General features: G+C 36.4%; 1 protein-coding gene across 5 annotated transcripts in view; it reads left to right on the top strand.

Moving 5' to 3' along the window:
- Positions 1-17,981, top strand: part of KLHL5 (kelch like family member 5) — a 74,621-nt gene that overhangs the window by 48,699 nt on the left and 7,941 nt on the right. For all 5 annotated transcript variants that reach the window (XM_079920821.1, XM_079920819.1, XM_079920822.1 and 2 more), the window contains 3 exons: positions 6,319-6,505; positions 8,864-9,088; positions 13,349-13,511. In XM_079920821.1, coding sequence (XP_079776947.1) covers positions 6,319-6,505; positions 8,864-9,088; positions 13,349-13,511 — 575 coding nt within the window. The remainder of the gene's footprint in view (positions 1-6,318; positions 6,506-8,863; positions 9,089-13,348; positions 13,512-17,981) is intronic.

Below are 17,981 nucleotides of genomic sequence, written 5' to 3' on the forward strand. Positions count from 1 at the left end.
TCAAAGTAGAAATACACTAGGAAGGCTATTGGATTCAGACCAGTGAATTAATCACTTTCTGGAAGTGGAGGTAGAGAAATTAATTACCAGAATCAAGAGCTATTTAGAAGGTAGAATTGATGCAACTTAATGACCAACTGAATGGTGTGGGGTAAAAAAGAAAAAAAAAGAAGGGTCCAGAATAATTCTGATTTGTGCAACTAGGTTGATGAAGGTGCTGTTGATTAAGACAGAATACAGGATGAAGAGCTGATTTTGAAGGTGGGGAAGAAAGTAGAAGAACCATGTTCCCAGAGCTTCTCGACACCTTGAATCCTCTTAGAGTCTAAGAAGTTTTGAAAACTACTTATTTATGTTGTTGAAGCCAAGGGGAAGAGAGTGACACTGATCAAAGAGAACATGAGGGTACTAGGGGTGGAACCCTAAGAATTACTAATATTTAGTGGTAGTCCCAAAGCTGCCTAAATACCTGTAGTACCATTAAAAAGAGATTGCAAGTTCTAGAAGGAGGAAATTTTTTTTGCAGGGGAGCTGCATTGGGTCTCCTTTGCCACGTGGGCTTTCTTTAGTTGCGGCGAGAGGGGGCTACTTTTCGTTGCAGCGCATGGGCTTCTCATTGCGGTGGCTTCTGTTGTTGCAGAGCACGGGCTCTAGGCCCGCAGGCTTCAGTAGTTGTGGCTCGTGGGCTCTAGAGTGCAGGCTCAGTAGTTGTGGTGCACGGGCTTAGTTGCTCCGTGGCATGTGGGATTTTCCCAGACCAGGGATCGAACCCGTGTCCCCTGCATTGACAGGCGGATTCTTAACCACTGCACCACCAGGGAAGGAGGAAATTTTAACATCATCAGATACTACAGAGAAGACAGATAAGGATGGAAAAACCACTGGATTAGCCCAATGGTTCTCAAAGTGTGATCCCCAACTATAGGATCAGCACCACATGGGTAATTGTTTAAAATGAAAATTATTAGGCCACCAGTCTACACCTACTGAATCTGAAACTCTGGGGGTTGTTATTAAAACACAAGCCAGCTGTATTTTAATAAGCCCTCAGGTGCATCTGATGCCCACTCAAGTTTGAGAACCACTGTCTTAGCTTGATGAGTAGCTGTGATGGAAGCCACATTGCTCTGTATAATTTAAACAAGTTAATAACACCTCTTGGAGCACTGTTTTTCTTTTCTGCAGTGGTAATACTCTGTTGCACCATCATGGCATTTAGAGATACTAGCAGGTTTTTTTTTTCTCCCTTGCTAAAAGTAAAGGGCAAGTTTGCAGACTTAGAGTTGTCAAGTGATGAAGTATTGAAGTAGACTCTGAAATCATCAAGAAAATGTTGGATTGTATTCTGAATGTTTTATTTTAAAAGATAGGAAAAGGATGAAGTTGCTAAGATCTTAAAAGTTCTCATCACACACCAAAAAATTGTAACTCTGTGGGGGTGGATGTTAACTAGACTTATTGTGGTGATCATTTTCATATATATATATATATATATATATATATATATATATATATATATATATATATCTCAAATCATTATGTTGTACACCTGAAACTAATATGTTCTCTGTCAATTATATTTCAATAAAAAACAAAAGTGAAAAATGAAAACAAAAGAAGTCTAGTGCCTATCAAATAAATGACTAATTTTTTTTAATTGACATTAGATCCAGTTACCTAATGAGTTTACTTTTGTGAAATAATTCCTTTTTCAATGAGGTTTTACCCTACTCCATTGATAAGAAACATTCCTATTTACCCTAACTAGAAAGAGTTCAACTGACATATAGTAATTTTATTGTAGTGTCTCCTTAAAATGATATAGGAAATCATATATATCATTGTAATCCTCATCCAAATGATCATTTTAGTGTGGCTTTTTTTTTTTTAAACTCTGAATAATCCAGAAGACAAGTGTGTGTGTAGTTTTATTTTACCTTCGAAAGCATTTCAGACTTTTCTGTTTGATCCCATTTTAAATAATGTTCATAGAAATACAGTTGGCCCTCGAACAGCATGGGGATTAATCTGTGTATAACGTATAACCTCCATATCTGAGGTTCCTCTATATCTGTGGATTCAACCAGTGGACTGTGTAATACCGTGGTATTTACTACTGAAAAATATCTGTGTATAAGTGGACCTGTGTGTTTTGTATCCATGTTGTTCAAGGGTCAACTGCATTAGGACATTATTTTAAAGATTTTGGCACCTAAATTCTTAATGTTCCCAATGGTTACCCTGTATTACAAGTGTCTTGGTCTCCACTATTCTGTTCTCAATTCTCATTATTGTTTTTTACTAAAATTCAGAAATATAAAACGAGTCAGTATTTATATTTAGTATTTTATTTTACAAGTTTTGTAAAAATTTTTTTTGCAAGTTTGTAAAAAAAACTTCTTTTAAAGGCTGTAGAGTTCATAAATCATTCACATTCTGTTTTTCACTCTTAGTAGTAGTTGAAGGGACAGTTTTAGTGAAATAGTCATATAGTGAACAAGTATGTGAGTGAAGATAAAAATTTACAAATGGAAAATGTTTCTTCTATTTTCTAAATGTTTCCATTTTAATAATTTGCCATTCTTTTATGGCAGAGAAGGTACATAGTATTCACCTAAAATGAAGAGTATATGAGAGTCTGTATTTTGTAGTGCTTTATCAGTACCTTCTGAATGATTTTCCAAATGATATCTGGTACCTTCTATTTGATTAATCTGATACTTAGATTAATGGATGCATATTTCCTTCCATTATTTCATCTCTCTACTTAAATATAATTAATTCCATTTGTTCAAAAATTATAGATAATGTCAGCATGCTAAGAAATATATTTTGCTTCATATTGCAGTAACTATTGAGTCTCACAAGACTTTACTTTCTATAATTTTTTCACATTTATTTTTTTTCAAAGGACTAAAGCAATTATATATAACCGAAGTAATATAAACACTAAGATTAATCTAAGTGAACCAACTCAATGCATATTCATTAATGGCTTCTCTAGCAAGTATAACTATATTTTGTGTGCACAGAATAATATAGAATAATTAATACCAGAATTTATACTCTGGCTTAGGTCCTGAGACTTAGGTCTTAATTTGGCTTTTTTGCCTTTAGCGTGCTGTTCTCAGTTTCCAAATGCCACAAACTATTTTACAGTGACTTTTGTTAGAGACTCTTCCTTCTCTTCCATTATCAAAATATGAACATACTCTCAACATTATTAGCCATTAAGGCAATGCAAAGTAAAACTGCATTTCCCACCCACTCAAGTGGCTAAAAAGAGAAGACAGTAATAATTGTTGGTGAGAATGTGGAGAAACAGGAACCCTCATAGATTGCTGGTGTGAATATAAATAGTGCAGCCACCTTAGAAAACAGTTTGACACTTTCTTAAAAAGTTAGCATAAGTTTATGACATGACCCAGCAATTCTACTCCTAGGTATATACCCAAGAGAAGTGAAAACATATATCCACATAAAGACTTGCACACAAATATGCTTAGCAGCTTTATTCCTAATAGCCCAAAACTGGAAACAATATAAGTGTCCATCAACTGGTGAATGGGTAGACAAAATGTGATGTATCCATACAATGAATTATTATTCAACAGTAAAAAGAAATGAAGTAGTGATACATGCTACACATTGATTAACCTCAAAAACATGCTAAATGAAAAAAGCAAGATACAAGAGACCGCATATTGTATGATTCTCTTTATACGAAACATCTAAGGGCAAATCTACAGAGACAGATTAGTGCTTGGAAGAGGAGATAGGAACAGAGATTAACAGTAAACAGACATGCGGGATCTAATCAGGGTAATGAAAATGTTCCAAAACTGTTTTATGATAATGGTTGCGCAACTTGGTAAATTTACTGAAAATCATTGAATTGTATACTTGAAATGGTGAATTATAAAATATATAAAGTATACCTTATATTATCAAATACAATCCTACAGTGTATCAAAAGGATAACACACTATGACCAGGAAGGTCTTTTTCTAGGAATACAAGAATGGTTGAGTATTAGGAAATCTGTCAAGGTAATTATATCAGTAACTTCAAGGAGAAAAAGCCATATAATCATATTAATAGATGTATAAAAGATACTGGAAAAAATTAGCAACCATTCTTAATTTTAAAACTCTAAAGTAAAATAGGGAGAGAAGAAAACAACCTATCTATAATAAAGATGGATTACTAAATGCTATAGTAACTATTATCTGAAATAGTGAAACACTAAAAACATATCAATTTAAACCAGAAAAATGGATACTCTATATCACCGTAATTATTTAACATTGCTTTGAAGGTTTTAGCAACTACAATAATAAAATAAAAATGAAATCATTGGCATACATATTAGAAAAAGATGTAACTATCCCTGTTTGGTGATTATTATGATTATATGCCTAATAGCTAGAGTTTGATAAGGGAATGTGGTAAAGTTGTAGGTTATGATACAAGTATACAATGACAAAAGATATGTAAAGTGGAAATTCAAAAATCTATTTCCAATAGCAATAAAAATAATTTTTAAAATATATTTAATATATTATTTAATACATTTAATATAAAATGAACATATTTAATTTAAAAAGGCATAATAATACCTATATAAAGAAAGCTATAAACAGTGGAAAGGCATCTTGAACAAAAAGACTTAGCATCATAAAAATGTAAACTCTCCCAAAATTAATAAATTGAATGCAGTTCATATTAGAATGCCAACAGGATCAAGATGGCAAAGGGGAATTAGATAAATCTGTCTTAAGTTTATATGGAAAGTAAAGACTCAAAAATAGTCAAGGGCTTCCCTGGTGGCGCAGTGGTTGAGAGTCCGCCTGCCGATGCAGGGGACACGGGTTCGTACCCCGGTCCGGGAAGATCCCACATGCCGCGGAGCAGCTGAGCCTGTGAGCCATGGCCGCTGAACCTGCGCGTCTGGAACCTGTGCTCTGCAACGGGAGAGGCCACAACAGTGAGAGGCCTGCGTACTGCAAAAAAAAAAATAGCCAAGAAAACTGTGAAAATGAATAGTGAGGGTAGATTTATATCATATAAGCAGGAAATGCCATAAAGTTGCTGTAATAAAATATAGTATTAGAAAAGGAATAGACAGATTAGAGGATTAAAGAGCAGATCTCATATATCCTGAGACTATTTATGACCAAGGTTCAATTCAGTTGGAAATGGAGGGAATTATTTAGTAAGTGGTGCCAGTACAGAACTAGCTATTCATTTGGAAGAAAAAATATTTCTCAACTCATCTTCTGTTTAAAAATTAATTTCATATGGCTCAATATCCTAAATGAAAGAAATAAGGCAATAAAGGGGCAGGGAGGGGGATGGAGAACCAAGTACAAAAAGAAAAAAAATAATTTTTTAAAAGGCAGGGAATGACCATATTTATGCATTTACATAAAATTACATAGGTAAAAAAATAGGATTCAGTGAAGTACAAGGAATTTTAATTCATTTAGAATAAATCACCATTTGGAGTTCTTTGCTGCTCAAAAAAATTGGCAAGTTTTGTTTTTGCTGTTGGTTGCTGGTTGAACATTCTTTAGAGAGGTCAGATAAATGCAGTCTAATTAGTCAACTCCTACTTATTATTCTTCAGTTAAAACTATTTCTAACTTAAAGAGTAAAATGATTTATTTCAGACAATCTGGAAAATATAGAAACATACAAAGAAAGATTATTTAAAACACCAGTTTCCCCACTACCCAGAGATAAGCACTATTAAGATTTTAAAGCATACCACTTCTCCTCAGTTTCTGTTTTTCAATGAAATGTAAATTTTGTAAATGTTGAATATTTTAGTTAAAAATAGATGTCCAGACTTGGATTTTTTTTAACTTTTCACTTTATCTTATTTTTTAATTTTTTAAATTAATTTATTTTAATTTTTTTGGCTGTATTGGGTCTTAGTTGCGGCACACAGGATCTTCATTGAGGCATGCAGGATCTTTCCTTGTGGTGCACAGGCTTCTCTCTAGTTGTGTCGCGTGGGCTCCAGGGTACGTGGGCTCTGTAGTTTGCGGCATGCAGGCTCTCTAGTTGAGGCTCACGCAAGCTCAGTAGTTGTGGCACGTGGGCTTAGTTGCCCCACGGCATATGGGATCTTAGTTCCCTGACCAGGAATTGAACCGACGTTCCCTACATTGGAAGGAAGATTCTTTACCACTGGACCACCAGGAAAGTCCCTTGGATTTTTTTTTTTAATGAGATCATTTCCATTTGTGAACTAGTTTATTCTTTCAACCCTACTATTTTCTTGGTCATTCAATACACATACTATTTTTCTAGTTCCTAGCAGACATGGAAAATAATGCACTTTTTCGAGATGATATACAATGTCAGAAACTAATTATGGAAGCAATGAAGTATCACCTACTACCAGAGAGACGGCCCATGTTACAGAGTCCTCGGACAAAACCTAGGAAGTCAACTGTTGGTACATTATTTGCAGTTGGAGGAATGGATTCAACAAAAGGTATTAAATAATCTTTTATTGGAAGGAATGGAAAAATGAATATTTTAAAAATTTTTATTGAAGTATAGTTGATTTACAGTGTTATGTTAGTTTCAGGTATACAGCAGAGCGATTCATCTATACATATACATATATCCACTCTTTTTATAGATTCTTTTCCCATATAGAGAAAAGAGTATTACTCATTACAGAGTATTGAGTAGAGTTCCCTGTGCTATACAGTAGGTCCTTACTAGTTATCTATTTTATATATAGTAGTGTGTATATATCAATCCCAATCTCCCAATTTATCCCTCTCCCCTTTTCACCCTGTTAACCATAAGATTGTTTTCTACATCTGTAACTCTATTTCTGTTTTGTAAGTAAGTTCATTTGTACCATTTTTGAAGATTCCACATATAAGTGGTGTCATACAATATTTGTCTTTCTCTGTCTGACTTACTTTACTCAGTATGACAATCTCTAGGTCCATCCATGTTGCTGCAGATGGCATTATTTCGTTCTTTTTTATGGCTGAGTAGTATTCCGTTGTATATATGTACCACATCATCTTTTTTTTTTTTTTTTTTTTTTTGCGGTACATGGGCCTCTCACTGTTGTGGCCTATCCCGTTGCGGAGCACAGGCTCTGGAAGCATAGGCTCAGCGGCCACGGCTCACGGGCCCAGCCACTCCACAGCATGTGGGATCTTCCTAGACCGGGGCACGAACCCGTGTCCCCCACATCAGCAGGTGGACTCTCAACCACTGTGCCACCAGGGAAGCCTGCGGTGGCTTCTCTTGTTGCGGAGCACGGGCTCTAGGCACACAGGCTTCAGTAGTTGCAGTACACAGGCTCAGTAGTTGTGTCTCATGGGCTCTAGAGTGCAGGCTCTGTAATTGTGGCACACGGACTTAGTTGCTCCACGGCATGTGGGATCTTCCCAGACCAGGGCTCGAACCCATGTCCCCTGCATTGGCAGGCGGATTCTTAACGACTGCGCCACCACGGAAGTCCTCAAAAATGTTTTTGAACAGCTACTGTATACAGTGGAGTCTATTATATGCCACTGAGAATGCAAAGATGGAAAGAGACTTGGTATTTATTACAAATAACTTAAAATTTTTGTAAAGTAAATAAAAAATAATAAAACTCAAATATATAAGAAAAATATTTTATATATATGCATATATTTACACACACACATATATATATAAACCTTCAAAGGTTTCTTGCCATATATGTATATGGCAAAACTATAAATTTTAGGAGATATCAATAGCGTCTGTGCTCTGGTGACCTAATTGTAGCAAATACTTTAGAATAAATGTTTGTCTTGATTGTAATTTTGTAAGAATAGCACTGATAGCATGTTGTATTAGAAGCTTAGAAGACAGAAGTAAAGTAGATACTAATGGAACTCTTCATACCTGGGGGTTGGGTGTTTGTTTGTTTTAGAGGAGTGGGTCTTTTTTTTTCTTAATTCCACTATTCTTACCTCATAAAGAGAACAGAAGAGTTCCTCGGCTCTTCTAATTCTTGAAAAAAATGTAGACACTGTCCAGCAGTTATTCCCTAAACTTTCCACTCTCACAGCTCCCAAAGCACTTGATGTACACTTATGCTCTTGTCTTTCCTGGTTGCAGTGGAGTGTGTATCCTCTCCCTCCTCCTATCAAAGCCCCTCCCCTGTGCCCTGATACTGCCCTTTCCTGCCTCTTCAGGAACCTCCCACCATTAATGAGGATCCCTTCATCTCCTGTATTTTCAGCTTCCTTCCCCACAACTCGATCCTTCCCATTGGCTCAAGTTTTTCTACTTTTAAAAGCAAAACAAAACGAAACCTCCCTCCACTGAGTAATTCTTATCTCTCTCTTCCTTTTTGTAGCCAGACTTCTTAGAGGAATCGTCTATGCTCACTGTCTCCATTTCCTCACCTCTCAATCATGTCTCAACTGCTCAAACAAGGGACCCTGCCTAAAGTCATCAGTGACCTCCATGCAGCTAAATCCAGTCATACTTTTTAGTCTTCATCTTACTTGATACTCTCAGCAGCTATACACTTTTTTACTTTGGTTTCCACGGTGCTAAACTACCCTGCTTTCCTCCCACTTCTGGCTGTTGCTACTCAGCCCCCTTTTACAGATAATCCTTTCTCATTTGACCTCTTAGTACCAGAGCCAGGTGTACTCTGGTACTAGAGAATAGTAGGAGATGAGGACAGAGATACAAGCAAGGATGAGCTCATGCAGGGGCTTATTGTAATTTATTAAATGTATTACTGTCACTGCTAATAATATACTTTTATATGTCTAATTTCATAAAACACTCAAGCACGGTGAGCTTTTTATTTGCCTAACTTCTATCTATCACTATTAAGGAGCAACAAGCATTGAAAAATATGATCTCCGTACAAATATGTGGACTCCTGTAGCCAATATGAATGGGAGGAGGCTGCAGTTCGGCGTTGCGGTGTTAGATGACAAACTGTATGTGGTTGGAGGAAGAGATGGACTGAAGACTTTGAATACTGTAGAATGCTACAACCCCAAAACAAAAACTTGGAGTGTGATGCCTCCTATGTCTACACATAGGCATGGCCTTGGTAAGCATAACTGCAGATTCATTCATAAGGCCATACCCTAGGCTTGCATGGCATTTTCACATTCTTTACCAGGCAGAAGAGCAGTGTGGCAGCTGCTGGGCCAACAGCAGTCACCAAGCATTCCTGCACATGCTCCCTGTCATCTGAGAAGCAGAAGCAGAGAAAACAAGCCTGTACATAAATGTATATTGTGCAACCAGCATAAGTGAAAACATGAATATTTAAGAATTGTGGTGTACCACGATGGAGTGACAAGCCACCTTTTGACATGTGGGTTCTATGTTGACAATTAGTGTTATCTAACCTAATTGAAATGCATACTTATTTAAAAACCTTTAGCATTATTGGTTTTCATCTATATCCCTTAGTTTTTAAGCAGAAATGAGTACGACGCAGAAAAATTTTGAGGTGACACAGAGAATGTAATGATAGAGGCTTTTTTTCTTTAATTCAATAATCCACTGAGCAGATATTGATTAGTGTGTGCTATATGCCATGCTCTGTGTTCTGTAGGTATACAAAAATGAGAAAGATGAGGCTTGCAATGTATGTGTATCGTCCAGATTTTGCTGCACAACAAGCCACTTCAAAATGTGGAGGCTTAAACCAAGAACCATTTATTTAGCTCATGGATCTGTGTATCAGCTGGGCAGTTCTTCTGGTCTGGACTGTCTTAGAAGATTTCTGCTGGGTTTTCTCACGAATCTAGGTTGGGCAGGCAGGCTGGTTGGCTGGTTGATCTAGAATGGCCTCACTCACGTGGGTACTGGTAGACAGGCTGTCAGCCTGGGCAGCAGAGGCAACTGGGCCATATGATGCTAATCATTCAGGCTAGACCAGGCTTCTGCAAATGGTGGCAGTCACAGGGTTTCAAAAGCAGGAAGAGAAGGCATGCTCCAATGCACAAACACTTTTCAAGCTTCTGCTTGCCTCATGTTTGCTAACATCCCATTGGCCAAAACAAGTCACATGGCCAAGCCCAGATTCAAAGGATAGAGAAATAGACTCCTCCTCTTGATGGGAGGACCTACAAGAATCACATTGAAAATAAGCATGTATTCTGGGAAAGGAAGAATATGTGACCTTATCGTCAATTTATCACAATTTGGAAAATGTTTAAAATAGTTGCAATAAAGAATTTGATAGGTTATCATAAAAGATGAGTTAAAAGATGAATGAGTAGCAGTGAAAGGATAGTTGAGTTTGGATAGCATAGGTTTCTACTATACTCAATTTATTAATACTGAGCACCACAGTAGAGGTTGCCCAAAAGGCCAATGAAAAATATCTAGGCATGGTAGTGCCTAGATTGGTATGGTAGTGGATACAGCAAAAAATCAAAGAGACAAGGGTTTCTACTAGTTGCATTTAGGTTTCAATGAAAGATGATCTTAAATTCCAAGTTAGGTAAGTGAGTAAAACCAGACAGTTGGGGCTAAGGTACTGAGAGAAGAGCTTAAAATTAACTATATGAAATTTAACAAAGAAAACCATAACACATTACTCTTGAGTCCATAAAATCAACTATTACGTAGGCACAGAACAGGAAGATATATCTTAAAAGCAACATGAACAGGACTTACAAATTTGTGTTGACCATAAAATCCAGGGTCAAAAGTGTGATTCAATTGCAAACTTTCCCCTACTATGGGGAAAAGAAAATCAATTCTAACTTAAGATAAATCTTATAGATACAGTATTACATAGAATGAGAATGCCCATGATCCAGCTATGTCTTGTGCAGATGTGATTGTGCATGGAATACTATCATTAGTTCTAGGTACCATACAAAAGACTTTATTGAACTGCAGCAAGTTCAGAGGAGAATGATCATATCACGCAAAGTGTCTTCTTTAAACCTTTATTTCCATTTTTGTTTCATTCAAAACAGCTTTGTTGTAACTATTTACCTTGTAATATTATTTACCTTATAATAAATAATGTTTTAAATTGAACTTATAAAAGAAATCTTTAAGTAAATTTTAAATTAATTATACTCACACACATATATATAATTGAATATGTATTATATATAATTGGAGATAGATTAGATAGATAGATAGATAGATCTCCTATAGCCAGTACTGGCAGAACACAAATGAGTGGAATGATACGTTGGTTTTGATCATACATGAGTGGTGACTATGTCATCTGGCCATGATTTCACAAAAGTAAATGTCTTCGTATCACAATATTTGTGTTTTGGCCTTCAGGTGATACACATTTATATCTCACCTGACTATGGTCATATCATACCTCTTCTCAAAACCCTCTGCTGGCTTTCCATCTCATTTAGAATAAAATCCAAAATCCTTAGAGTAGTCCCGACCGCCATGTGATTTGACTCCACCCTTCCTCTCATCTCCTACGCTGTCCCCCTTACTCACCCTCCACAGCCAACTGGGCTCCTTGCTGTATGTACCACAGACGCACTAAGCATGCCTCAGGACTTTTGTACATACTGTTCTCTTTATCTCACCTTCTTCTCCCCCAGATACATTCATGTCTGGTTTCCTAACTTCATTCACATTTTTGTTCAAATGTCACTTTATCTGAGAGGTCTCCCTTGATCCTCTCTACTCTTTTACTTTGCTCCTTTTTTTTTTTTTTTTTTTTTGCGGTACGCAGGCCTCTCACTGCTGTGGCCTCTCCCACTGCGGAGCACAGGCTCCGGACGCGCAGGCTTAGCGGCCATGGCTCACGGGCCCAGCCGCATCGCGGCATGTGGGATCCTCCCGGACTGGGGCACGAACCCGCATCCCCTGCATCGGCAGGCGGACTCTAAAACACTGCACCACCAGGGAAGCCCTAAATTTTTTTTTAAGATATATTTATTTATTTATTTTTGTCTGTTGGGTCTTTGTTGCTGCACGAGGGCTTTCTCTAGTCGTGGCAAGCGGAGGCTACTCTTCGTTGCGGTGAGCGGGCTTCCCATTACGGTGGCTTCTCCTGTTGCGGAGCACGGGCTCTAGGCGCTCGGACTTCGGTTGTTGCTGCACACGGGCTCAGTAGTTGTGGCACGCGGGCTCTAGAGCGCAGGCTCAGTAGTTGTGGCTCACGGGCTTAATTGCTCCTTGGCATGTGGGATCTTCCCAGACCAGGAATCGAACCCGTGACCCCTGCATTCGCAGGCAGATTCTTATCCACTGTGCCACCAGGTAAGTCCCACTACTTTTTTTTCTCGTTAGCACTTATCAATGCCTGAAATATACTTTGTATCTGTTTCCTAACTAAAATGTTAGGTCGAGGCTTCCCTGGTGGCGCAGTGGTTAAGAATCTGCCTGCCAATGTAGGGGATACGGGTTCAAGCCCTGGCCCAGGAAGAACCCACATGCCACGGAACAACTAGGCCTGTGTGCCACAACTGCTGAGCCTGTGCTCTGCAGCAAGAGAGGCCACCACAGTGAGAGGCCCGCGCACTGCAATGAGGAGTGGCCCCCGCTGTCCGCAACTAGAGAAAGCCTGCATGCAGCAACGAAGACCCAAAGCAGCCAAAAATAAATAAATAAATGATTAAAATAAAATAAAATATTAGGTCCATCAGGGCAGAGGCCTTATCTATTACGTTCTACTAAGTGCCTGACACTTAGTAGAAACTCAATAGCTATTTGTTGAATAAATGAAATTTGGCTTGGTTCCCTCGCGATGAAACACGCCAATAGATTGTGGTATCTAATCTACAGCAAAATCTTATGAATTTGAATTAAAGGGAGAAAAGAATAAAATTGCTGTTTTCTAATATATTATAAATCCAAATTATTGAAAAACGTTTTAAGTATGGCAATGTGTGCATCTTGTATTTTTTTAAAATACCTTTCCCCTGTTGGACCTCAAAATACTGCCTCTTAAACTTTTTTTTTTTTTTTTTTTCGCGGTACGCGGGCCTCTCGCTGCAGTGGCCTCTCCCGTTGCGGAGCACAGGCTCCGGACGCGCAGGCTCAGCGGCGTGGCTCATGGACCCAGCCGCTCCGCGGCATGTGGGATCTTCCCGGACCAGGGCACAAACCCGTGTCCCCTAAATCGGCAGTCAGACTCTCAACCACTGCGCCACCAGGGAAGGCCTGCCTCTAAAACTTTTAAGAGCTACAGTGCTATTGCTTCCCCTCACCCACCCACCTATCTACCAAGAAGAGCTATGAGGAAGCCAGATATCTTTATCATCAATTTTTGCCTAGTTAAATTTGCATGTTAAAGGTTCATTGTACTTACATTTCAGTTAAAAGATTTTTAAGTCATTGCTTCTTTCCTGTCTCTTTGTAGGTGTGGCTGTATTGGAAGGCCCTATGTATGCAGTAGGAGGGCATGATGGTTGGAGCTATCTGAATACAGTGGAAAGATGGGACCCTCAGGCTCGCCAGTGGAATTTTGTTGCCACTATGTCCACTCCCAGAAGCACAGTAGGTGTGGCAGTACTAAGCGGAAAGTAAGGAAATATTTAAGGTTCCACTTAAAACACAATAAATTAAATGTATTAAGCTATATCTTGTCCAACTTAAAGATATATAGAAATCATGAGAGAAATAACTCTGAGTGATGTAAACAACCTTTTTAAATAGTCTCTTTTTATAATAGCTCTAAATATAAATAGCTCAACATTGTTAGTCTTTTATTCTAATGTGCAGATACTATAAATTTCTAGTTATCATTTTGAGTGAATAAATTTTATATGAATATTCAATGTCGTCAAAATCTGGTGGTTCATATAGCTTTAAAAGTATATGGTCTTTTAAAAGTTGTATGGTCTCTCTCATGTTTCCCTAAATAATTCTTTCCATTTCTTCTACTGATTTTTCCTTACTTTTACTTCCTTCTTATCTTGGTAAACTGCTGAAAACTAGAATGCATTTAGAAAGAGGTGCTTTCTTGCTTCGTATCTGCTCTAAATAGAGTAAACAAATTTGGATAGAGCCACCACTCAAATACTAAATACATAGTATCTTTTTCAGGCCTTTCTTCCATAAAATGAAGCCCTTATGGTTATTAAATAAAAGTTGTTTGTTGCATACCTTTACTCACTTAAAATGTTTTATCATCATTTCCAGGAAGAGGAAAGAACCAAGGTTAAAACATAGAGACTTAAAATTATTTGTTGGATTGTTACTGATTATCAAAAAAATGAGAAAATGTTAGTAATATTTTTATATTTTATGACCTAAGGTCTTGTTTCCTCAGGACCTGTTAGTTGCATCCTTTTTTTTGTTAATTTTTAGCACGATTACAAGTAATAAGATATAGAAATAGAAACCCATTTTTTAAATATATCTGATCTCAATACACCTCCCCTCATTTGTTTTAGCTAAAGAAATGGCTTCAAATTTTATCACTACATTTCTCTCCTAGTTCTTTGGTAGAAGAGTCAGCCACCAAAGAGTATAGAAAGTGATAAAAAAAGAAATTACTAGTTCTGGCTAGAAATATTTATTTCTAATAGAAGACATAAGAATAACTGCCTTCTCTAAAACCTGATTTCCAAACCTACAGTATCCTGGACTTCTAGGCATAGAGTTATCTTACTTTCTTACCTTTTCTTGCTCTCTAATGAGAAATAAATATTTCTGTATTTAACCTACCTGAAGCACAATTTGTTGAGTATAATTCTGAGAGTACCTAATAATATCAGAAGCTAAGGACTTCTTATCTACTAAGTAGTAAGACAGTTGATTTTGAAAGTATCGTATATCTACGTTGTGATTTTAACTGGTCTATTGGGGTAGACTGGTCACTTTGTCCCTAACCTTAACTCTCTTCCTTTCATTCTTCATTTTAGAGACTCACCTAATGTTCTGCCTAAAACACAAATAGGACCATGTCACTTTCCTACTTAAAACCTTTCAGTAGCTTATCTGACCAAGCCTCCTTTTTGATCTTGCCTCTGTCCACCTCTCTAGCCTCTTCTCTCTCCTCTACTCATGCATAATACACTCCAGCAAAACTAATCCATTTGTGAAAAATACATTTTGTTTCACATTCCTATTGTCTGTTAACCGAGACCATCTTTCTTAGAATATTGTTTCCCCCACTTTCCTTCCTGGCAAACTCAGCATCCTTGAAACTTGCTTAAAAATCACCTCCAGGAAACCTCCAATCCCCACTCTCATCTCTTCATTCCCCCTGCACTGATTGTCCATTCCATCCTCAGCAATTTTACTGTATATAACTTGTATATAATTGTATTGCAGCATGTACCACTCTATTATTGTAGTTATTGACTGGTCCATCTCCTATAGCAGATCATGGTCTTGAATGACCTGATCTGACTTCTTGTTTCTTACACCTAGCACAGTATCCAGCACATAAAGCTGAAGTGTGCAACCTTAGTGAAGAATATCCTGGTACCAGTTATATGCAGGAGTGCTTTAATCACCCCAAGAAGAGGATGTGTTAATCCATCAACCACCATTTTTCTAAGCTTGCACTAAAATAAAGTAGCAATGTTTTAAAATATTTTGTTAGTTTCCATTTTGGGGTACAAATCCAGAACCTGGAAAAAATAGAAATTATGTTGTTAATATTTTAAATATGCAGTTGATTGAAAAAATTAATTATGTATCTTCTCTCTACCAGTCCTTTGTGATTTAAAACAAATCATTTCTCTGTGCCTCAATTTTTTTAATTTATAAAATGAAAAGCCCAGTTAAATACTGTTTTTGTTATTTTAAATTATTTTACAATGCTTCCTGATGCAAAATATAGTTCGTTTCTTTAGGGAAGAACTGTTTTAATGTCTTATGAGTTACCCTCTGTATCTTAAAATTTTGAAAGTGTTAAAATTTTTATTTCTGCCATGTTTGACAGAAAGAAACTTTGTCTAAACTTCCAGTTGCTCAGGCTACTTTTAAGCCATTGGCTGGCAAATACTTTTGGCAATAGAATCTTTCTTTCAAGTGAAATCTTACAAAAACCTCGATACTTAAGGCAAATGGAGGTTCAAGTTTATAATAAGCTTATTTTAAATTTATTATAAGTTTGAGTTTATAATACTTACTGTAAAAATCAATGTAGAAGCATAAGTCTGTTTTAAAGAACACAGATTATTTCTGTTTTGTTTTGGTTGTCCAGTATGAAGAAAATCCTGATTCGCAGATAAGAAGCTGAAATTGGTAATAGTTATTTTAACTACTAGAGCAATTTAATTGGAATCACAGGAAATTCTTCAGTTAAATTGCTCAAGTAGTTTGAAAGTAGTAGACACTTTTTTCTCAGCTGAATCTCAAACAATATCTACCAACCACTTGTATTCTTGATCATAATTTTAGAAGTCAGGTGAGACCTAAATCTTATTTTTAAATATGTAGTACAATACTATTGCAATTTGACATAATATTTCTCTTTTTATTGTAATAGATATTGTCATGGGGAAGAAAGATGAGTTCTGAATTTTGCATGACGTTTAATTGAGCCAGGTGATATTTTTGAAAATTAAAACTACTTTTTAATCTTTAATTTTAAATGAACCATTTTGGGGGTCCCCTAACATCCTCCACAGAGTCCTGGTCTTAGAATACAGTTTGAAAACCATTGCGTGAGATATGATTCTTCAGAAAGTGTTACAATACATTTTAGCCCTTAATATTATCTCAGTATGAATGTTGTTTGTACATTTAACATCTCCTAAAATACCGTTTTCTAAAAGAATGCAAATAGAGACAGAATTTACTTTTCCCCTTTAACACATACCATGTTTACCATGTGCCAGGCAATATTCAAAGTACTTTAAATTTGATCACCAATAGTCCTGTGAGGCAGGGCTTCTAGATTTTATGGATGATGAAGTTCAGGCAGACGGAGATTAAATAACTTGTCCACAGTCACAGCTAGTAAGTGATAAGTGGAAGAACCAGGATTCAAACCCAGAGAGTCTGGCTCCAGAGTACATGCTCTAAATCACTGTACTACACCACTTTTCACAAGAAGACCCATGAGTTCACTGTGAAGAGGGTAGGGTGCTGGAAGCCTATGATACTATATGTGTGTGTGTACATATATTTTTACTTATTGACATTTTCTAGTTGATTCCTTCTAATATTCTATGATCCATATTTAGGTAATTATTCTTCCAAGTATTAGTTAAAGATGAGGACAGCTTAATATTAAGAACAGTAGCACAAAAAATAGTTTTTAACATAAAATTTTTAACAGATTAAAGTTTCAAATAAATTTCAAATTCCATACTATTAATATATTTTAAGTTTAGAACAAGACACTGCTACAAACATGCTTTGCTGTTTAAAATATGGTTGTCTTATTATTTAAGAACCAGTTTGAGTGGCATAGGTACTTTAAATTATGAATTAAAATTATGAAATCTGTCTTTAAAATATGTATATTTATCCAAATATAAATACTTAGAGTTTTAATGGGCAGAAATTTGATATAGTTCAAATATTATTTCTCAAGAATTAAAAATAGCTAAATATTAACTAAGGCATCCATAAATTCAAAATGTGTGGGCTTTTGAACAGCAGTGAACTGAATTTATTATTTTTTTAAATGATAGAAAAAATATCTACAAAGAGCTTCCTATGTGAATAGTAAGTGTAAGAAGATTTTGTGCTTAATAAAGAATATTCAAATGTTTAAATATTTAAAATATTTTATATATATTTTAAGTTCAGAGTAAAAAGACTTTTAAATTAATGCAGTATATTGATTGATAATAAATTGGTTTACTAGGCAATGTTTAGGACGTTAACATACCAATAAATATAAATATGGTATGTTAACGTCCTAAACGTTGCCTAGTAAATCAATATATTTGAATCTGTAGTTTTATTCTCATATTTCACTATTACAAGTACATACCAGATGACTCTTGACTGTCCAACTGCTCATTAATATAACTATTGTCCTGGTTCTGCTTCTTCCTGGGTGACTATGTACAAGTCTCTTAATC

The sequence above is a fragment of the Stenella coeruleoalba genome (assembly GCF_951394435.1).
Source record: "Stenella coeruleoalba genome assembly, chromosome: 4".
NCBI lineage: Eukaryota > Metazoa > Chordata > Mammalia > Artiodactyla > Delphinidae > Stenella > Stenella coeruleoalba.